Here is a 24,009-nt window from a genome sequence, read left to right as displayed (position 1 = left end):
TGGCCCTGCAAGTATTAGTAAACATTAGTTAATGCTATGCTAAAAGATAAATTGATAACTTCAATTTAAAATCATAAATGAGACTGACTTATTTATATTTATTATATTCCTATATAAAAAATATTTTTAAATAGACTAATGGATAGGTAAGCCTACTTACACTTTATTGCACGGGAATTTGTTAACAAATTAGTAATAATTCATAAGAATTTGTATGCAAAGGCGTTTTAAATGCTTAAGTTTACTCTTTTAAAAGAAATAAAAAAGTACCTTCCTTAAAATAACAAGTGAAAAGCTTACCAGTGTCCTAAACACTAATGTTATTAATTTTTACAATCATAACCGGAAACCCTGTATTCAATTATACCTAATAATGCGAACGACCTTCCTCCTCGATAAAATTTGCTAAGTATGTCATATCTTTCCTATGACAAATCATATACGTTATCAGTGCACTTCATACATGCACAAAAGCTCGGCCTACCTTAACATTTTTGTATAACTCATAAATGCAAAGGATTTTTCCATTTTATGGCATCTTTCTTCTTTATGCATACCCTGATCAAAAACGCACGACACTGTACCTAATGACCTATGTTATAACCACTGAAAAGGCTTTGTTTTTTTCTTCAGTAACATTGGACGCATTGGGTCAGTTTGTCTAGTGTTAATAATAGAAGTCAGTGCTACTGTTATCTAAAACTGAAGCAGGAAAGTCATCTATGCGCAGCAAAACCTACAGATGTGCTCGCGCATCGTACACGTGCATCCGTCACGCATCGTGAGCTCTCGGAAATTCGTTTAGTTTGTCCTCTGAGTTGGTGCCACATGTACGCCGAGGCACGACGCGCAGTGACTATGAAAACATGAAAAATTCGTGATGCATTGTACGCGCATATAAAGTGTGTTATCGAACGAGTTTCCATCCCAATAAATATTCTGTAAGTATTTCTATCGAAACTTAAATTAATTACCATTTCATTATGAAAATATAATTTTTTTTTTTTTTTTAATAATAAAAATCTGATAGTAGTAATGCCGTGACCTTTAATCGCGAAAAATTTAAGCTTTTTGTACTCCATTTATAATAGTAATAATATAAAGTAGGTAAACAACTAATTCTGTGTTTGCAGTGAAAAGAGTGACAAAAATGTTACATTCAAAAACATTCTAAGACACTAATGTAGGCTACTACACCTTTATGAATAATTAAAACGTTCAGGTGGTTGATTTAATTGCAAGGCGCTACATACATTTACTTTACATTACTAAAGCCGACATTATTAAATAGCGCTTTTTCAAAACTATAATTTTGGAAATCATACTCTTTTCACAGCAAAAACACAAATATAAGAAGAGTAAAGATGAAGATGAAAATATAAACTTAAACTCTTTTGCACAAAAATTATGTTTTTCAATTCAATTATGACAGTAGAAACGAGTCAAAACCGGTTGTATAGAGTACTTTTATTAATAAATATTAGTGATAAGATTAAAAAAGTAGATTATTATTTGTTCTTAAAAAATAAACCAGGTAACCCTACTCAGAATTTAAACTCAACTTAGGCATAATTGAAACTAGAAATAGTCTGGTTAGTTTTCTTTCTTTTCTTTCCTTTTTTTGCTTAACAGAGTTATGGAAACTTTATCCTATATCAGTTGACTGTAACAGAGTTATGGAAACTTTATCCTTTACCCAATATTAGAAAAAAACACAGTTAGTAGGTTCTTCTCTGTCCGTAAATAACGAGATTTGATAAAAAAAATTACTTAGAACCCTTTGATTCGATATAATGATATCAGTATTTTAAACAGTCGTTTAAATCATTTATCATTTTAGTTGCCGGTCTATATTTCATCCTAGTAATAATAACCGACCTATACATGGAACAAATTTAACGTTAGATAGAAGCCGCCTGCATTAAACTAACCTTGAATATTTTGCGGAATCCCAATAAACAATAATATGTTGGCTTAAATTCGCGAAAAGCGGGACAATCTGCGCGGTGCCATTTATTGATTCTTACAGTATTTAATTATATTCCACAACAAACTGATTTTCCAAAATATACACTTTACGCTCCAACACCAGAGCATTCTTAGGAGATGCTGACTTCACAGTGAATTTCTTCAATTATTATCTGCTTCGGTCTATACTTTTTTTTAATTGCTGTCAATTCGTTAAAACTAATGACTTATAAATTCAATTGTTATACCAACGAACTCTAGTTTTCTGAGTTCTTTAGTATATTTACATCTCTCTCAATAGTAGCTCGTTCATCTGAGATATTTCTATTAAAGTTTACCAATGAGTTCTTTATTCAAATATACCCTAATTAGTTTTTGATCGGCAACCATTCTTTCTGGCCAACATGTTTTGCATTTTGAAAATCTCACGTGAGATTAGAGGATTGGGGAGGGGGTCGAGTCAAATCTCGCAACACCTCGCCAAGGGTGGTTAATTTTGTTATAATATGTCAAGACGAAGTCATTTCCCACCACCTATCTTGGATCTATAGATATATTTGCCTTTGGTTGCCTAGAAGAGAGCTATAAGGCCGCCAAATTGTACCCTGTATCTAACTCGCTTAATGTATTATTGTTTTCTGTTATAATTTTGTTTTTATTTCTATATACAATAGAAGTGTAATCGTTCAAAGTAGAAGTTGGATGGCTGAAATCACCTCACGTAAGCTCCCTTACCATATTAAATTTATTTATTTTGTACCAAACAAAATTTTTTTTACTTATAAAAAGTCAGGATGTAAGTCAGGTGTACAAGGAGAGCCTATCTCTCTTAAGAGATTTTTTCTATAAGTTGTTATTTAAGGGCTCCATTTGTGCGTTCCAAGACATTTTTCTTGGCTGCATATTTTAGGATTGATTGTGATAAATTTTAAATAATCACTCAGAGAATCAATAATTTCAGAGAGTGCTCCCTTTTCTACGAAATTCACAAAGCAAAGATTCTGAAATAAATCAGATCAGAATCAATCAGAAAACTAAAACCATGTCTCCTTACTAGAACAGTTTTTTTTTATTCAAATAAGACAGTAGCTAATATCTCTTTAGAAACAATCGCATTAGTTATGCGGATCGGTTTTTCTAATCGTAAAATTATATAGTTAACCATATAATTATAGTTATAAAATTCCCTGCAAGGTACGGAACAATTGGAGCACGAGTCACATGATGATAGCTTCAGACAGGGGCAATCACAGAATTTATATTTTCTGAATTTCTTAATTGCCAGGTCAGGTGGGCTTCGACCTGTGCTAGTTACAACACTTTCGACAAAGGCGTGCCGCGAAGATTTTGCGTTCCCGTACGATGTCGGGTAGAAACTGACTGGGTATAGGTTTTAATATAACTGCCATACTCTCTAACAGGTTATTTTAAAATGCACCATCACTTAACAGCGCGTGAGATTGCAGTCAAGTACTGCACTTGTAGTGAAATAAAATCAAAATACCAATGTTCAGCAGTGAACATCTATCGGTAAAAATGGCGATAACAATTACATATTGTGGAAACTATATCCATTACGTTGCTCTTAAATTGTATTTCTAAGTTAACTTCATCAATAAGAACTAGAAGTGGCGGATGCGAGACGGCTAAGTGAAGTCGTTAGACAGCCTTACTTTCGTTTACATAATGCTTCTTCATCACATAATCATATTTTATAGCTAAATTGCTCATCTTTATTTATAGAAAACATGGAATTGTGGTATGAAATTTAAAAAACAGTGATGGGGTCGTTAATTTTGTAGTAAAAGTAAGCGTTTTGTTGTTTTATATCTTGAGCACATTCTGATGTTGTCAGTCGAATTTCTCTAAAGTTTCAAAAATAGATTTGCAAAGCTAAAAGATGGTCTATAACACTATTCGTGTCAACAATACAGGTGAGAAAAAAAACGCTAGCTTCAAACGCATAGTTTAATTGCAACCGCCCTACAAATAGGTATTTCATACCTAAAGGTTTAAGTAGAAATTAAACTACCATAATTATTTATTCTAAGAGAAGCGGTGATAGCGCATTGGGAAGGAGCTCGATTTCCCTTTCGGGAGGGCGAGTTCGAATCACGCACGCACCTCGAACTTTTCTAAGTTATTTGCGTTTTAAGTAATTAAAATATCACTTGGTTCAAAGGTGAAGGAAAACATCGAGAGGAAACCTGCATGCCCTACATAATGTTCTCAAAAGTGTTCGGAGTCCACAAATCCGCACTAGGCCAGCGTGGTGGACTACGGCCTTAACCCCTCCACATTTTGGCAGGAGATCCGTGCTCCCTCTAGTGAGCCGGTAATGGGTTGATGTGACGATGATGAATTATTTATTCAGTTAATTTAATGACTTTAATGACTCTGACGTTCCGTTGTTCAACATCTGTACTGTACCAACTACACGAATGTCGTTATCACTACAGTGTAATTTGTATGTACTTACTTATCAAAGAATTTTGAGCCTTATAGTACATAGCGATCTCTTCCAGGCAATCATCTGCATAGAAAACAAAAGCACAGAGAAGAGGTAGTACAAAAAAGTATACACAAAAAAATATAAATAATTAATCCATATTGTTTCTGTGATTTTATTTCTCGGAGAATTTGCGCAACATGCCTACTTACGGTGAACAGACACGCAATTGGTAGTTAAGTATATGGAAAATCTAATTTTTACTCGGAGAACATTTTTATAGGCAAGTTATATATAACATAAGGCGGATATCGTTCTATATTTTCGATAATAACTGGCTTATTATTTCATAAAGATGAACAATTTATTGAAAATTTTACACAATAAATTTAACTATGAAAAGTGATTTAAAACAAATTACTAGAAAGTTAGGTAGAAACAACCTACCGAGATACTTAAAATCGTAACAGCCTAGAAAGCGTTATGTATAAATGTTTGTAACAGTTACTGATGGCTTGATTTTAAGTACGCAGAACCGCAAGCATAGGAGTTAGGACGGCTAAGTAAATAATCCATATTCCTTTGTGATACGTACCTAAAATAAATAGATGCAGTGGGGAAGCTACGTTACTACGAATCCCTGGGCCAAAAACGATTCAGAGGGCTTAAATCAGTCTATATAGAAGGATTATTCGCTGAGATTCGCGCATGGATTAGTTAGCCATGTGAGTAGCCGTTCTTAAAGCTGTGTTGCTGTCTGTTATGTTTAGTTCCGGAGGATTTGAGTCGTTAGAGATTTGTTGGTAAGGGACCAAAAAGTTAAGCCTTTTTTCATCTTCAAGTTAGCTCTCGACTGCAATACCTGGTGGTACCAAAGTAGTGATAGGTATCTTGAAAAGGTATCTAAGATGGTAGCAGGCTAAACTGTCAGGGCTATGGTAGCTAAATTAAACCCATAGATGTTCTATATTCTCCGCGACAGTGCACCGTAACGCTGAACACGGTGGATAATTCTTTAATGACTAAGGGAAGCCATGAGCTTTGTAGCCCTCAGACACTGCAGAGCGCTACCGTAGTTCCGCCACGCCATGAAAAAGGTTTGACAAAATCTTCGACTCTACCGACTCTATCGGATGTTACATATTTCATGCTTCATTTCTTGCTTAGCAACTTCGAGTTATAAGTTATAGTTGCTTGACAAGATAAAGTATTTCTGTAGAGGTAATATATTATTCTTATTTTCAAATTGAATAACTTATGAGCTAGAAAATCCAAGTTTTTATTAGGAATTCTTATTTAAATAAATGAATATGCGAGATTGTTTATATGAGTTAGTTGTTTACTGTATTCAGCTTCTCTTTATAAAGATTATTTTATATTATATTAATATGTAAAACCGGCCAAGTGCGAAGGCCCAACGATGCTAAAAATAATTATGTATCCTATGAGCGTACGGAATCCTCACTTTTGATTCTATTTATTATTACCAACAAAGTATCTGAGGGACCAAGTTTACTCAATGTTTTTTGTTTAGTCGTGTTTTTTCGGAGCATATTTGATTTTGAAACATACAATAGCAATAGTGCCAGTAAATCAGAGATTTACGAGATTGCGTTAGACATAAAGTATAATGCTATTTTGTCTAAAATCGCTGTTTCACTATTTACAAGAATTGCTTATTTAAGAAGAAGAAGAAGAAACACTTTATTGCACGTATAAAATACAGGAAAAGAAACAATAAGGAGTATACAGTACACAATGTAGACATGCAAAGGCGGCCTTATTGCTGCAAGCAATCTCTTACAGGCAACCTTTGTAGATAGGACTTACAGCAAGAGAACGGGATAGTGCCAAGAGTGTTGATAGATTTACATAAATACCAAAATGTAAAGATACAAATACATATATAATTTAAATAAATATACTTAATATATAAATATAAAATATACATGATATATAAATAGAAAATATACATAATATATATAAATATATAACAAATTGCTTATTTAAATATATTAATCATCATTATCAACCCATTTCCGGCCTGCCTTCCTTCCTTTTCATTGGTCTGGTCTCCTCTCTGAATACGAATAGTTGATATAGAGCATCAACTATTCTCAGTCCACCACGCCGCTGGCCAAATGTGGATTGATAGACTTCACACACTTTTGAGAACATTATGGAGAACTCTCAGGTATGCAGGTTGCCTCACGATGTTTTCGTTCACCCTTTAAAGCTGATAATATTTTAATTCCTTAGTTGTAAAACGCACATATGAGTAACTCCGAAAAAAAAGAGGCGAGGGCCGGGGATTCAACTCGGATCAGTAGCCTACAACCACAGTTTGGGCAAAATTAAACACATATTCTAACCTCTATAGTACAAAAATAATTATTTAAATCTGTTATAATTTGTCGGAGTTATGTTGTAAAATCGTCAAGCACTTTCATCCCCTTTCCCAAAGCAACCGAGCTTAATGTCGGGATAAAAAATATCCTATATTACTTCTAACACTTCCACGAATATGTGTACAAAGTTTCATGAGGATCGGTTAAGTAGTTTTTGCGTGAAAGCTTAACAAACAAACTTACATTGACATTTATAATATTAGTCGGGATAAGAATAGGAATTGTTACATTTTTCTCCGTAATATATTGCATATAAATAAATTATTCGCAATGAGAAAGTAAGGAAAGATAGGTAAAGGTCAAAGACCCCTACATAAGTTCTAACTTATCCCATTTATAGCGTCGGTACCATTTCGCAAGTAATTCATGTGAAATTCTATAATGATATACCTATACCAATAGACCGGCAAACACTTCCTTATTGCGAGTCTATCATCATAAATTGTGAACTATGGTCAAGGTAATGAACCTTTGAATAAGTGTCAAGCCGCAAAACGCAAATACCATCGATCATATAGCGTTTACGATGCGAAGTTCTCTGTATTCTTTATGATCAGGTTGGTATTACACTTAATTGAAACCAAACTAGAAAATAAATAATGAATGTGCTTAGTACTTAAAATGTTTTGAATAATAAGTGTATACCAAGTTCCTACCTAATAGTATATCCATACTAATATAAACGCGGAAGTTTATATTTGTCTGTTTCTTAGTACCATGTTCAGCTCACGCATTAAACCGACTTTGATGAAATTGGGAACACATGTAGTTTGCATCCTGGAGACGGACATTGGGCGGAGGGATATAATATAATGTAAAAGTTACCTGTGATATTTAAATAAAAATCATTTCCTACCTTGGCTTAGTAAAATTTTGCATACAAATAATTTGCATCCTGAAGACGTCCATAGGATTCATTTAATCCCAAGCAAATAAAAGGGATTTTTAAACCCAAAAGGAACGCTGCTACAACAGCTAGTTAAAAATACTTGCACTATATAATTAGGTGCCTACTAATGATAGGACACTGCCCATTCATTGGGATCGGAGTAGAGTTAGTCCACAAATCATAATTTGACGTTTACTTGACTGATATATCTCTTACACATTCGCCCACATATATCTCTACTACCTAGTTACCTACCTACCATACCTTTAGGCGATTTATGAGTAATGATTAATCTTTTTATGTATTCTGAAACAAACTGTAGAGTATAAGTTTAATAACTAATAAAAGTACTTAGAATAAAAATAATCCTTAAAACTGAGACTGCCGTTGTACAACTTCTATTGACAATGAGACCGACCTTTCGAACAGACAGACGTTGCAGACAGTTTTTTCATAAACTACCTCTTATAGTGACAGTAAACAATTAAAAAGCATCACATAATATATTTGAGGCGCTCAAGTACGATTATAGCACATTAAATCAATGCACTCAAGTCACAAATAAGACTAAAATAATGCAATGCGACAGTTAATTGTTATTTAGTTTAGACCTCCCTCCTTAGCAGGTAATGATGATCAATAAAAGCTAGATGCCGCCATGTTATTTACAACGCCCCCGTAACTATACTCGCAATATAATTTCGCCTTCCTATATCAACGTTATAATAGCCATTTTCCAGATTTCACAGTTAATATATTGAAACCACTAACATCGTTAATCGTAAGTGAGAAATTTTTAGTGCTCGGTTTCTATGCTATAAAAGTTCCTTGGTGGTTTATTTAAAGCGATTTTGTGTCAATAACAGCTTTGCTAATGTAAGCAGGTCGCAGATTTTATGCATTATGCATTTATGGATTTGCCTTTAACCCTCTCTCCAAAACAGAGGCATGCCAAACTGTGGGACAAGCTCTGCGTAGCTTTGCAGAAACAAGAAGTGTGGAAACTGCGGTTGCTATGTCCGGTAACAGCCACTAGATACAGTCGCCAGTTTCATACTTCTGGACTATAGTAACTATTGGATATGCAGTTCCGTGCCTTTTTGTAGATAATTTCGCGGCATCCTGTGTGCAATTTAGGGGAATAAAGAGTGTAAACAATTTGCATGGATATCACATATTGGTTTGCAATCCGTAGGTTATAATATCTGAGTATTTCTCCGTAACGAAACCGAAATAAATGTCGAGTTAAATAAACGAGATACAGTGTCTACGATACGGTGTTTATTTTGTTGCTTGTATCCAACAAAAGATAGCACGAACATAAACGAAATAAAAAAAAAACAATATGTATTAATAAAAAATACTTCTTTAAGTAGGCATGCTCTACAAGCACTTTTGAAACGTCAAGACTGTCTGTTTGTAGTGACTCTAACGCGGTATGAGAATAATGATACTGTGTTATAGTAAGCGCGAAACAGAAATTGAGGCTTTTGCTTACACAGTTGAATGATATACCTAAGTAATTACATACAAGTTAATTAATAAGTAAAAGTAGGTATATAAACACTGTATATAAGATATAATTTTTGATGAGACGCCGGTAAAGATGCTCTAGCCGTTATGCTATATTTAATCATTATACTAATTAGCCTAATATGTTAATGCATATGATTCAGATATATGTTTATAATCATATGGATGGTAAAATTAACGACGCAATTAATATGAAAAAACACTTTTACCTTTTCACGTCGAACCTCAGTCACTATAGTTAGATAATAACCAGTAATTTTGAATAGTTGAAAGTCTATATACGTGAAAAATAATTACTACTAAGTTATAGGAATAGGAGATTTTTTTAAATAGATATGTTGCAGTTGATAAATATAGGTTTCATAGAGTTCTAACAACTAACTATGTGCAAGAGAAGAAATAACAGAAAGTTCTTGCGTTCTTAGTTTTTCCGTTCTTACGCTCTTTATTAGTCCGTTTCTTTTTAAACTATCGCAAAGATCTAGAACGCCTTTCCGGCTTCCATTTCCCTTAAGGGCTATTATATGGGTACATGAAATAAAGAGAAAGAGTTCTTAACGTTCCAAAACTTACCCCCAGGTTCATATTAAATATATTTTAAAGTAAATTCTAATGATTAAATTGATTCTAAAATTTAATAAACGCATCAATATATTTGGCAACGCCATTGTGTAGACAATGTAATGTATCTATCTCACTGAAACAAATTTCACATGAAATTTACTGAAATGGATATCTAAGTAGTTAAATGAAACCCACAAATCATTAAATTTTTTACAATAATTATAAACAAGCCTAATTATAAGTCACAATAAATCATATGAACGTTTTATTTTACATAATTTAATAATTATTATGGAGGTTTCTCTTTTTATTAATGATCTGTCTTTTCAATATAAACATATCGATTTATAACCGGCGTCGCTACTTGCAAAATTATGGAATGGAAAATGGAAATGTAGATATAGGTTCGATGAACAGGCTTGACTAATGTTGCTTTCTGCTTCGTTGGTCTAGATGCTAGCATGTATGACTAAGTTTCATAAGTTCGATTCCCTGGTTGCGATGGTATTGGGTATTTCTGTCAAGACGTTCTCAATGTCAATCTGGAGTTTGGAAAATGGCGTTGTCCACCACCGCATACCCGTACGTACACCTAGGGACGGTTATTATCACTAACATATCAGAGATCAGCTGTTGCACGCGGCTTCGTACGCGGTTTTTTGGTTTTTGATAAATACTGCGGGAACCGTACTTTCTCCCGGGATAAAAAGCAGCCTATGTGTTAATCTATAATCTATATCCATTCCGAAATTCCTTCAAATTGGTTCTGTAGTTTTTGCGGGAAAAAGATAACATTAATCCATCAATCCTTACAAACTTTTATAATATTGAGCATTTATAATATTGAGTAGTATCAATAGTAGCCCGTAATCGGAGCCCGTTTTTATTCGAAGCTCTTGTTTATCGAGTCTTATAAACTGAATCTTATAATATACCTATTTCTACCTGTACATAATTCTTCTGTACGTGGATTTGTCACCTCCTTCTAAGTGTTGTTGGATATGGATGTAATTTTTTAGTGTAACACACACACCATTGCACCTGTTAGATTGCGCTGCTTTACCGGTCTCGACGTCTGCCGGGTACGCTATTAATTTATAATTCTTAAACTTTAGCGGTGTGCTAGTACCTACCATATCCAACCACTAGTATTGAATTACCTAGCCTATGTTAACAGATTTTCATGAGGTAAAAAAATAAAAAAATAAAAAAAAATAAAGTAAACTGCAACAAAATTGAAATTAACGTCATGCTACACTGGATCGAAGAATCTGCTAACCATCCGGTTTTATCTCAAGAAGAAATGGAAAATAGTGTTGCCTGGCTTTTTATCGAATTATATATATCATGCTTGCATGTTTGTTGAGAACCTAGTGCACGTACATACACATAGAACATCGTGCTCAGTTACAAAAAAGATATGTAAGAAACATAAGGTATCTACTTGTATCAACCGTTATTGCATGTAAGTAGATATAGTCTATTTTTCCTTACTAGATAAAAAGTGAGTCTTCGCAGCGTATAGACGCTTTTTGTTATAGCGCCTTAGAGTTTCAAACTAAAACCTTACAGAATTCTTGTATTTTATCGATTATAAATGTCGAGATACGTATGCTTTTTCTTTGTATCTTAGGTGTATGCTGTGTGTGCAAGATTGGATAAAATTCGAAATGAGTTCATCCGAGGCTCTTTTAAAGTTGTGGAAGTACAGCATAAGATGCAGGCGGGCCGATTGCGCTGGTATGGGCATATTATGCGTACAGACACAAAAGCCCAAGACACAGCGAGTAATGGCTATAGATAACGCAAAAGAGGCAGAGCATGCCCACTTACCATAGAACCGAATCCAATGACATGAAAACTCTGGGCCTAACACCGGAAATGACACAAGACCTTTGAATATTGAAGTATTCGAGATGTCTCTCAATAAGTTCAAAGTTTATATAAAACGTAAGCTTACAGAAAAATCCTATTATAACGTTAAGGATTACTTAAGCGATAAAAAGCTTGGGTGTGAATTGCTCTAACTTCATAGCTAAATATAAATTTACTGTGAGATGGTGATAACAAAAAAAAAATTAGCCGGCTAAGTTTGTTGTTGGCTGTTCTTAGACCAGGACGTGTTTGGAACCTTCGTAGCTTTAGTTTTAAGTTGGCGAACGAAGTTATCACCATCCTTTTACAATTATGGCAACATATTATATGTATGAACGCTTCATAAGTGCCTGTGATAGGCCTACATGAATAAAGAAATTTAGAATTTGAATTTGACCAATACGGTAATGGCGGTCAAGTATCAGGTGGGCCAACCCCAAAAGGGAAATCGCCAGGAGAATGACGATGATGATATGTTGTGTGCAGTGGCGTGCACGGGGTATTCGGCCAGGGTATGCATAAAGCAGATACATAGCATTAAATGAAAAAAATCCCCTTCAATCCGAGCTAAATATAATAATTTGGGTATTTATGAAGTGCTTTTGTGCATGTATGAAGTGCACGCCACTGGTTGTGTGTGCAATGAAGACTCAAAAAATTTACCTAACTTTCTTTTAATTAGGTTGGATGTGTGGTAGTAGTACTAGCACCTACTATTACTGCAGTCATAGTATCACATCAAATTGAGGTGGTACTGAGTAACTAACTGACATTGTTAATATACTAAATGTATTATAAAGTGGGTAAAAAATTAAACTTTTGATAACTATAAATTTTAGATAGATATTTAATTGATTAAGTTTTTTACAATATTTATTACTTAAATAATAAATAGTTTTACAAGAAACAATTAAAATTATATTTGATTTACATTGAGTTGGTGGGTATTTTGATATAAATACGGGTGCATTTTAGACACATTTCAGTCCTACATGGACTCGAACGATGTAAAGTTACGTCCCGGTGTCTTAGTCGTTTATCAATTATCTTATATTATTTCGCTTCGTTAACTGCAATAACCAATAAAATGTACTGATTATACCGACTCATCACTAGATTGCATACAAAAACAATGATCATTAACTTTCGCCGATACATTTTTAAACAGTAGGTACTAACTACTAATACATTGTGTTCTATATTAATGAAGTCTATATCTGCACGAGCAAGATGAAATACTAAGATTTCTATGAATAAATATTTACTTATCTGCGATTATCTTTAGAATCTGCTATTTAAGTTCTTACGAATATTAGTGCCATGTGGTAATTCAGAATACAGGTGTCACCACCCCTATTCCTGCGGGAATACACTGGAGATCGGGCAGCAGCGTCCTCTATGCCGTCCAATCCAACCCTTCTACCCAGCGTGGTGATTATTGGACCACCCCAGCTTTAGGAGAGGCATTTAGTCCATCAGCGGAATTTTATACGCTAATGATGATGAAGAAGAAGATAAAACACTTTAGTGCACGTAAACACACAGGAAAAGAAACATTAAGGAGTATACAGCAAACAATGTAGACATACAAAGGCGGCCTTATTGCTGTAAGCAATCTCTTACAGGCAACCTTTGTAGAAAGGACTTACAGCAAGAGAACTGGATAGTGCCAAGAGTGTTTTAATATATACATAAATACCAAAAATGTATATTGTATACGAATACATAGATAATTTAAATAAATAAACGTAATTTTTAAATATCAAATATACATAATATATATAACATAAATAATATAATATAATATATAAAAGTAGATTTTAATACATAATTTACAAACAATAATAAAGGGTTTGTTGAGTTTCTTGCTGAGTTTCTTACTTAGGCGTACTTGAAATAAATGAATTGTGTTTTTTTTTTTTTTTTTAAGCAACAACTTCATATGCCATCACACAAAGAGCGGTAGTAGTCCTTCAGATGACTCTTAAATAAAGGAAAGGAATTACTTCCACGGATTTCAGCAGGCAGATTGTTCCACAGCATAACCTTAAAGGTAAAAGGATTTACCGAAGAACTTCGTTTTACAAAATGATTTAAGTTCTTAGTTCTAAATATCAATACTTTAATAGATTACCAACGAAGGGTAGAGTTTTGATAGGTATTATAACATAGCGGAGTTGATAAGGCTAGGAAAGTGGAAAGCCGATATTGTAGCTCTTCCGTTTTGCAAAGAGTAGGAGTTGCCTCGACAGGTATGTTCTTTTCTAACCGTCTAATACATATCTACCCATGTGAGAAAAATATCATTCTTGTCAGGAGCAAAACTAACTTGTAGCTAGTTTTCACATTCGTTAGGTACATGAGTTTGTGTTAGAGAGATGTATTTAATAGTTAATATTAATATATGATAATTAAGTATATTTCATTAACTAGTTCTTGCCCACGTTCTTTGTCCGCTTTTTTTGCCAACCCTTGAGAGTCGTTTGTTTTTCGGGTGACAAAAAGTAGCCTATGTTACTCTCCGTCATTTCAACTATCGCTAAATTCAAGTGGATTGGCTGTTTGGTTAGAGTGTAAAGGTAGGACAAACAAACAAACAAACACACTTTCGCAATTTACTTATAATATTAGTTACGATTGGATGAAGACTTAGTTTCGTGCCAATAATATAAACCTTATTTTCGCGTCAAGCATTGGTACTACCAGATTCAGACTTCATAATTAGACGTGACGTCACGAAAATTTTCGTGCGCCCGCCGCGTGGCTGCCGAGTACTCGCAATTTTTAAGACGTGAATCACAAATGTGAATCCTATTTTCTATGCAAAAGCATTAAGCCCTGGCAATCGGCTAACGACATCGCGGAACACTGTTTGGTGATTTCAAGGAGATCGTTTAGCGTTTCAGCGTGAAAGAGTCTGCCGTGTGGTGACAGAAGATTAGAATACATCTGCCACCATCCCCCGCGGGTGTCGCACCAGGATTGTGGACACCTGAGAACTGGCAGCAGCGTACTCTGTTCTACTACTTCCATCGACTGCCATAAGTAAGCCGTCTGTTCGGCGAAGTGATTAAGGATAAAACCCTCCCATTGGGAGAGTTCTAAAGTTCAGCAGTGAACTGTTATAGGCTATTGTTGTTGTTGTTGTTGATAATAAGAGAGTTTCAGTGTGTACCCGGCGATCAAGCGAATACCGCGCGGCGACCGTCCTCGGATGTTTTCACTCCATCTAACCGCAGCCTTACAAAAACGGCTTACTATTTACAGATAAATAGCGATTTGTCTGTAGTTGGTTAACGCGCCAACACTTCAGCCGTAAGGGCTAAAACATATACAGACTATACAGTGGTTCATTAAAGCATGTTGCGGCATTGCGCATCGTGTTTATATCGTACAAAAATATGACAACGTCGTGTCGTGAAAACTGTATACTTATAAAATTTTACATTAGTGTCGCGAAGACGCATGATACTGATTTATCTATCAGAATTTCTAGTGAAAGTGTCCCCTTATACAGATGTGTCAGATTATAAAGATGGATAGATGGATAAACAGTATGACAAATCTACGATATCGTGTTAAAAACATCAAGCCATTCCGTAAAACGACAAGTTATAATCTTTGTTTTAGGTTATCGGTATCAAAAGAATTTGAATATATTCCTACACCTCTACGCAAGAAAGTAGATAAGAGAGAAAATATGTTTAAATTGGTGTACAAAAAAGTTCAATGAAAATGGATTTATTTGAGAATTACCTAGCAATTTTTTGCGAAACATGTCGTTTGTTTCTACAATATTGCACAGCGACACTTCACAACGTGGCACGGTTCGACGCCACATCGCTAGTATGTTTTTGCCCTAAAATCACGAGACCCCTCAAATCTCGGTAGGCTTAAGTGGTGGCAATGCTTAATCAAACTAAAATAGGATGATGCAAGTGAAAAAATCGAGTTAAATAATTGTAAGTAAATGCGGAATGTGACATAGCAGTTGCAATCAGTTCAGGCGAGTTTCACCCAGAGTATTTGCGCTGTTACTTTTACAACGCGCGGCCGCACATGACAACGCTCTGTTTCCTTGGGACTCATTGTCATGTGATACGCGTTTTGATGGAAAACTTTGACTTTCCACTGTGACTTGTCTCGACTTTTCCCTTACATCACGCATGTTATGAATACGTACAGTCGCTAATTCTTACAACGCTTTCGGCATTCGGCGTAGGTGCGCGATTTTTAATCAACCTAGCTTGGTTGACCAAAAATCGCGCAGGGAAAAGGCAGGAGACAAAATTATGTACTCTAACAAGGGATAAAATCGCGTCGCATAGTATCTATATTCTTTCGAATTAATTAGATATAGACTAACATTCTCGCCACGAGATGATTGAGTCTACCCATTTTTTCATTTATCTATAAAATTCGAGCACTGCTTTCTTCTGTATATCACACATTCCGGTAACAAGAGATAGGTAGGTACATAATTTCCGCCTACACCTTACTTAACAATAGAATATGAAAGATCGCCTGTCCATGATAGATAACTGACTTATGTAATACTTAATACACACCAATCTTTGCATTCTAATGCAATGAAATGCATCTTTTGTTTGTGACATTACTACTTAAATAGAAACGTGCTTAGCTATATACCTTTACAACACGTTAAATCGCTTCCTATGTTTTGTGAAGTTATTTTATTACTGTTGTTAAACTGCTATCCATCATAAAGAAGGCTAGATATAAGGAGTCGTACTCGTAAAAGCTGTCGTCTTAATAGAATTTCATGACGTCTCGTTTATACCAGCAACATAGATAGCAAAGCGTTCTAATAATAAAAAAGCATTTTATTTTTAGTTAGGTGGACACTAGTAAAAGTAAGGTATGATAGCAAGGTATAAATGCAAGGTAAAAAGTAATATTTCTTTCTTGTTAGTAATTACATGAAAAAATTCACAAAAAACATACATAGTAAGAGTACATTACAGTGAAACAGTTCGTAAATAAAATAGGCAACGCACTTGACCCATATACACGCGAGATTATAAATATTATTATCCGATTTTTTATGTTAGTAATAAAAAAAACAGTGTTTCTAACTACTTAATTCGTGAACAAGAGCTTAAAATAACTCTACCTAGAAAAGTCACTAATAACAATAGAGGTCAGTGCGATCAGTAGAGTTTGTTGAAACTAAGAAAACTTTTGGTGATACCTAAAAACTGTGTACGTCATGATTAAAAACTATTATAGATAGCGGTGATACCTTTTGTGAAGACCGAGTTCCAGCCCCTGCGCGCACCACTAACGTTTCCGAGTTATGTGCGTTTTTAATTTAAGCAATTTAAATACCTAGCACTTGATTTAAAAGGTGAAGGAAAACATCTTGAGGAAACCTGCATGACAGTCCTCCATAACGTTCACAAAGGCGTGTAAAGTCTAACAATCCGCATTTGGTTAATAGCGTGGTATACTGCGGCCTAATGCTAAACCCTTCTCATTCTGAGCGGAGACCCGTGCCCTGCAGTGGGCAAATAATGGGTTGATGATTATGCTGATGATGATCATAGTTAAATCACAATAGCTTTTGTGTTCTAAAATTTTATAAGAACGCCGGAGTAAACAGAATTCTTATACAAATAGTTACTTACAATATAGTTATTTATTATCATCAAGAAATATATAGAATTAAATAAAAAATATTATACTGCTATACCAGCAGTATAATATTTTTTAATTTAATTCTAATCTGACATTTAATTTAGTACTTATTGCAAAATAAAAAAATTTAAGACTACACAATAGTATTTTCTCTGTTAATTTAACGGTAATAAAAGCTGAAACCGTCGCAGGTACACTAAATTCTCCTTGAAACCTTCAAAGTGGATCCTATCCATTTACTGACTCCGTCACACAGTCACAGTTAACTTTGCTTACCCAGCGCAATAGACAATTTTTTGCCGCTGCTAATGCCACACATCTCTCAAATAAACTGTTCCTACGGAATGCTTTATAAAATAAAAGAAAAACACGGACGAAGTCGCGTGCAACAAAAAGCTGGTATATTATAAACATTTTTTTTTTTAAATAACAATATTGTGAAATTTACATGCCTGTTTATAAAAATTTGGCCGTGTCGCGCTTCGGTGAGCGACAAGACTTGAGGATTACATTTTTTTGATTATATTATACTATTGTACCTACCTATAGAATGTATGAATACATGTTAATCATCAATCACACTGTTGCTACAAGACTCGTTAGAACAATAGCAGTTGAACATTAAATTATAGAGGTGCGTCACTGTAAACGAAGATTCGGCTATGATTTATCATCTAGATTACATGACTTGATACCGTTGCGGCGATTATTCCCGCAGATCGAGTGCCCCGAGCTCAGAGGTCCAAGCAACAGTCCACACCGTTACTTTAGCGCCAAATCTGTCTACAATACGCTCAGCGTACGTACTTTGATTCGGATAAGAAGTCTGAAGTCACGATCCGGTTCCCAGTGCTGTCTGCGTAATCTCTCGCCTGAAATAGAGGGTTCCTTGTATGGCACCGATGCATATTTTAGGTTTATCACAATTTGCGGCGTACGCTGATCTTTAACTTAACTTTATCGGGATATCGCTGAATTGTGAGAACGCTAAGTAGGTACGATCCTGTGCATTAGCTGGAATAAATTAAAGCTTTTGTTTAAATTACACGTAAGGTAGGCGAGAAAGCTTCCCAACAAGCAACATTCCGAAACTCACGTTAAATTACCTAGACTTTATTATTTAAATTTTCTTTATTATTTAAATTTCTCTTGGCAGCGAATTCGATTATTTATTTTTTTCGGTTTGCTTGTTTTCCCAAATTAAAATGAATGTTCGTGCGGCTCCATGATGCAACACAGTTGCCGAAATCGGTTTAGGAGTGAAGCCGAACCTAAAAAGGTAACAAAGGCACTTTTTAATGCTGCAGAAATATTTGTTAAACGTTCGATAAAAGGTATACTTTGCCCATCTACAGGACAAAAACTATACATATGCAGATATATTCAACTATATATATGTAGCTATGTTTGTGTAATTTCATGCAGACCGGGGCAGTGGATAAGCCGCTCTTGGCTAACAAACAAACTGACACTCTTTCGCATTTTTGTTATTAGTATAGATTATGGGAATTACTTTAGTTGCATTACCTATATAACGTCCCATTATACGACATAGCATTTTGTGAAAGACTACATAACGTCAACGACATTTACAAGAAATATACGCAAGAGTTTATTGCATCATGTAATAACCTATAATAGGTATCTATTACTGTTTCCTCTGTGACATTTTTTCTAGTTTCCAGAAAGTCGTTACTACTTAGGTACCTGTTATTTATTTTTGTTTCGTGCGTACTGACGGATAACCGCTCGGGAAGGAAAAAATAAGTTTCCAGTAAACTGGAAAGTTGTTGCCAGGCGTAGGTAAGTCACTGGCACCGGCTGTGTCCCTTGGGGATGAGAATTAATACGTTCGTTGCCCCTGTCCGACCAACGAACGTCCTGTGACTCGTATACGTGCAGACACTATTTCTTTATGTCTACATACCGACATAAAAACTACACAAATGTAAATAGATTTGCACTCGTAACTTAGCAGGTTAGTGCAACTGAGTACCTATATCTTGGTTATAGGGCAATATTTGAGGGTCTCACATAACTTGAAATTTAGGTGAGATTCTTTGTTTAGATAACTTTCCTTGCGTGAGAGTAGTGAGAAAGCTTCTCAATACAGTTGAAAACCATTTTAGAATATAACAGCCAAGGGGGCGTCATGATTTAAAAGACCTGAGTTTGTTTAGTTCGGTTCGGAAAACGAAATATTAGAAATAATTTTTTTTCTCAGTTGAAAATTGATCACTACAGAACTTGCTTCTACATAGACACTATAGTTTGGTAGATAAGTTTTAATGAATTTATCTTTTATGGCTCTAAAACGAGATAGATACGTAATTATTTTTTTCGCTACCTATTAATTAATTTTGGGAGGTCACCTACTTTTTTTTATAGTTATATACAATTCGCATATGTGCCTAGCTGTAAAATGCTTATAAAACCTGCTAAATTTTAGCTTAAATAGCTTGGCGCGGCCAGCACAACCGACAGATAGACAGGCAGAAAACGAAAAATAATGACCGTTTAATTTATGTAATCTTCAAATTCAATATAAGATTTACACACACATATTCCTACCAAGGCTAGCCAGGTACAATTTTTGTTACTCCCAAAAAAGGATAAAGGAATGAGCACTATTATTCTGTCCTTGTAAAAAAAACAACAAGATACCAAATCGGCAAAGTTAGGGTGCCTGGAGGTGCAAGGCGATCAGTAAACCGGTTCGGCCGGGAGATTCTTTGTTTGGTTATCGCGGAGTCGGGACGTCGCAACTTGTAGCGGACACCTTGTCGCCTGACTGACGGCACGTTTATCATTTGCAGAGATACAGCGGGGAGCGCGAATGTGTCTGCGTCGAAGACCCGGCAGCTGAGGGCCGCGGCCGGTCCGGCCTGATGGCGGCCGTGGCGGTGCGTACCCTGCTGGTGACAGCCGCGCTGGCCGCCCTCGGGGACGCTGGCGCGGCTCGCTTCGGCGACCGCCTCGCGCCGCGGGTGCCCGCCCCCTACTCGCCGCGCAACGCGCCTTCGTCAAGGCATTTCATAGAAAACGAAGATGAGGACCCGTTCGAACAAGATTATGAAGATCATCAACCCATCCACCAAAATGAAGAACAGAAAGAGATTTTACCACAGCCCCGGCGACCTACGCGAACTGAAGCACATCGTCTTGAAATGAGCACAGAATATTTTGTGATACCAGAACGCCCGTCGTCTGCTCCGACGCCTTCGTCGACTTCCCGCGTAGTAGTCGCTTCGACGTCACGACCAACAAACATGACGCGCCCTCAAATAGCTACGCCAATTTTAAGGATACTAAGGACAGAATCTTGGGCCGTGCCCATATTAGCGTTAGCTTGCGTAAGCATGGTAGTAATAGGAGGTTTCGAAGGCTTTATTGTGTGGGGAGCGAGTCGAAAGGCGCCGAGTCAACGACATCTTCTTCTGGGACAGTGTTTACTATTCGGACTGTTCACGTGCGCGGCTACCGCGGCGTTATTTACGGCTGCGCCTACTTCATTTACATGTGGTGCTGTGCGTTTCGGTACTGGGGTTGCTTATGTGATTGTATTCGCATCACTACTTGTGAAATGTGTTTTTCTATTAAGTTTGAACGGTGGTGTGTACTTACCGGCAGCGTATCAAGGACTGTTGTTGTTTTTCGCAGTGATGATACAAGTGGCGATAGGTGCGCAATGGTTAGGTGGTTCGCCGCCCAGAGTCGCGATCGGTGCCGCGCGATGCGACTCACCTCTTTCAGACTTGCTTCTGTCATTGTGCTACGCCGCGTTTTTAATCGCAGTAGTCTGTGGCGTAGCTTTGAGGTCACGTGGTATACGTGACAATTACAGAGAGGCGACGCACATAGCCGGGGCTGGCGGTGCCACTGCCGCAGTGTGGATCTGTTGGGTGTCGGCAGCCCTCGGTGCTCCTGAGCAACATCGAGAAGCATGCGTGGCCGCTGGATTATTAGGCACGTGCGCTGTAGTTTTTGCATTAATGTTTGCACCGAAAGGCAGACGCCTGGCAGCGTTAGGTCGCGAGGGTCGCTGGGATGCGGATCGAGAGGAAGGACTCAGCTCGATAGGCGTGGGAGGTTCCGGCTACTCGCCCTCTTTCTTCCACTTCAAACCAGTCAAGTACGGGATGGTGACAGCTGCAGCCCCCGCGCCTGCGCCGCCCACCGTGCTCGACCGCAAGGAGCCGTCCGCTCAGCCAGCCGGTTAGTTAAGTATCTAAAACGCGCTATTAAGTGAGAACTAGCGCTTTTAACGCACTGGGATTTAACCGCAGCCTACGATGTTCCTTTTGCAGATCCGTATGGAGGCATGTTCGCCGGCTCCCACCTGCACTCACGCTCTCTGTGTCCGCCGCACTACCCCATACACCCTTTAACGCATTACCACTACAACTATCCGCCCTATCACTATCTTCTACCGCCAGGTAAAATTGCACCGTCCGAAATAAATATGTAATGTATTGCACCTTATTATGTAGATATTATACTAGTTAACACCCGTAGTGTGTAAATAATAGATGATTTTTAAGTGCCTAGATACAATTAGTTATGACCGTAATATTAGGATTTACCTGAGTTGTATTCCTTTTAAATGGAGAAGTTATGGTTATTTAAAGTATTGAGATCAAAATTATAACCAAGTTCTTTACTGGGTAGGGGCTCGATTTAGAACTAGCAAAGGTTTTCTTGTTTTCAATTTAAAACATTTCTTACCCCCTCCAATAAATCCTGTAAAATATACGAAGGAAAGCTGTAAGATAAATCATTTACCTACTTAGCCTAATGCAAAACATAGTCCCAATTTTAATTCAAGTACTAGAAATAACAAAAACTTCTGGCACATATTTTATGCTTGGGATTTTATTATCCAATAACAAAATAGGTCAATGTAAAATTTTAAATAATTGGTATGGCCACCTCATCACCGTGTGCTCTAGCCATTATTTATAGGTGCATAATGAAAAATAAGAAATATGAAAACCGGCCAGTGCGATTGATAATCGCGTACCGAGAGATCCGTATCCACCCAGGGAAAAGAAGTATCATAAAAAAGTTAGTTGGTTAAAAATAGTTATTTGACCATCTCATAAGAATGGTTAGGTACGTACCTATTATGTTAGAAGATAAATTACACCCTTGGTACATTGCCAAATTTTATCGAAAACGGTTCAGTTGCTTAGGTGAGTTAGTTAACGGATGTGTTAAATTGATATTAGTTCAGTGCTCTTATTTTGTGATTCATAGGCTCTCAATAGTACAGAGGTTTTTGAGTATTAGAACACTGTAATGGCGTGGTGAAATGGAACTTATCGTGCTCTAACTAAAGCTCATAATTGCCTGCAATCTTTCAGGCAGATCCCTTGACAGAGTTCACAGGATAAGCGACTCTTAAAATAAGTCTAATAAGGACCACTTTACTTTGTCGTAATAACGTTTCGATACTCGAAAACAACTACGCTCGCAAGCGTGACAATACTGGGGTACAGAAGTTAAGTTAACTGAAGTTACCTAATTAATTCTAAGTTGTAAGAGTAAGATTTTTTACTAAATTCTCACCTGTTGATGCAGACTTAGATCTAACGGGCTAACATATTGGCAGGTATGGCAGTTAAATTAAATCCATACCCGTTATCAGTATCTACGCGTTATCGTACCGGAACGTTAAATCACTTGGCGTCACATCTATGCATGCCGGTAGCGAAAATTTCAAAATCATAAATTTCCAAATTGCCCCTGCCGGAGATCGAACCCAGGACCTCCTATTTAAAACCATAGCGCTCACCGCCAAGGAGGTCGAAAAAAAGATACATAGGAAACAACTCTGACTAACCTTAATTTAGCTGAAACTATAGACCCAACTCAACAGCTGAAGTGACAGACATTTCCGTTACAGGCGTGATGATGCGTCCAGAAGAGGGCAACGTGTACACGAGCGTGGAGCCCACCTTCAGCAGCAACCCAAACGTCTATTTCCAACGTACGGAGCCGTTGCACGTCGGCATGATGTACTGAGCCCCTGGCAATCCAACGTTCAAACGCGAACAGTGAGATTTGACAGTGCAACCGCTAGTCACCACGGACACTAATCTTAAACCTAGAATAATCGACCAACTAGCAGGAGTTAAAAATTAAAGTTAAATAGTAGATTGTCAAATGAGACGGAAAACACCCCATTCTCATCCGAAAAGTTTAGCTCGTGCCTACATAGTTTGAGGTTACAGCGATATGAAAACTATATTAAAGCTTTTGATAGCAGCGGACAGGTTACTTTGAGAAACTCCATCAACAGACCAACACCGACAACCAACACAATGAAAATATTAAACTTAATTTGCTATAATCTTGCTAATAAGAAAATTAAACGTGTGTTGTATAGTCAATATTTTCCGAGAAAGCTCCGGAGCGAAACATGCGATAAATAATGCTTATTGGACTAAGAGGATCGAGTTCCCAACATGTAGGGCCTGCAACGAGGACGTCGAGTCCATGGAGCATTTGCTTTGTGAATGCGACGGATTGGCTAGAAAGCGGTTGGACCTCTTGGGAGTGGCGTATCCACAACCAGAGAATTACTGTGCCTCCAACCTAAAAGCTTCAATCAAACTCTTAGAGTGGATATTTGAAGCTATTTAGGGTGAGGGGGAATCAAGGAC

At 36.6% G+C, this 24,009-nt stretch overlaps 1 protein-coding gene across 1 annotated transcript; it reads left to right on the top strand.

The window, feature by feature from the left end:
* Positions 1-768: 768 nt before the first annotated feature.
* LOC120629009 lies at positions 769-24,009 on the top strand. The gene is made up of 4 exons (XM_039897728.1): positions 769-941; positions 20,161-21,559; positions 21,652-21,780; positions 23,250-24,009. Exons 2-4 carry the CDS (start codon positions 20,233-20,235, stop codon positions 23,366-23,368), a joined length of 1,575 nt encoding a protein of 524 aa, XP_039753662.1. The 5' UTR covers positions 769-941; positions 20,161-20,232; the 3' UTR covers positions 23,369-24,009.

This window comes from Pararge aegeria, chromosome 13 (assembly GCF_905163445.1).
Source record: "Pararge aegeria chromosome 13, ilParAegt1.1, whole genome shotgun sequence".
Classification (NCBI taxonomy): Eukaryota; Metazoa; Arthropoda; class Insecta; order Lepidoptera; family Nymphalidae; genus Pararge; species Pararge aegeria.
The sequence above is the reverse complement of the archived record's forward strand: the minus strand, read 5'-3'. Positions and strand labels throughout refer to the sequence as shown.

Excerpts from the sequence above, each read along its gene's own strand:
- LOC120629009 (XM_039897728.1), top strand. The coding sequence starts at position 20,233 with ATGGCGGCCGTGGCGGTGCGTACCCTGCTGGTGACAGCCGCGCTGGCC. Across the intron at positions 21,560-21,651 it reads GCCGTCCGCTCAGCCAGCCG|ATCCGTATGGAGGCATGTTC; the intron begins GTTAGTTAAGTA and ends TTCCTTTTGCAG. Across the intron at positions 21,781-23,249 it reads TCACTATCTTCTACCGCCAG|GCGTGATGATGCGTCCAGAA; the intron begins GTAAAATTGCAC and ends TTTCCGTTACAG.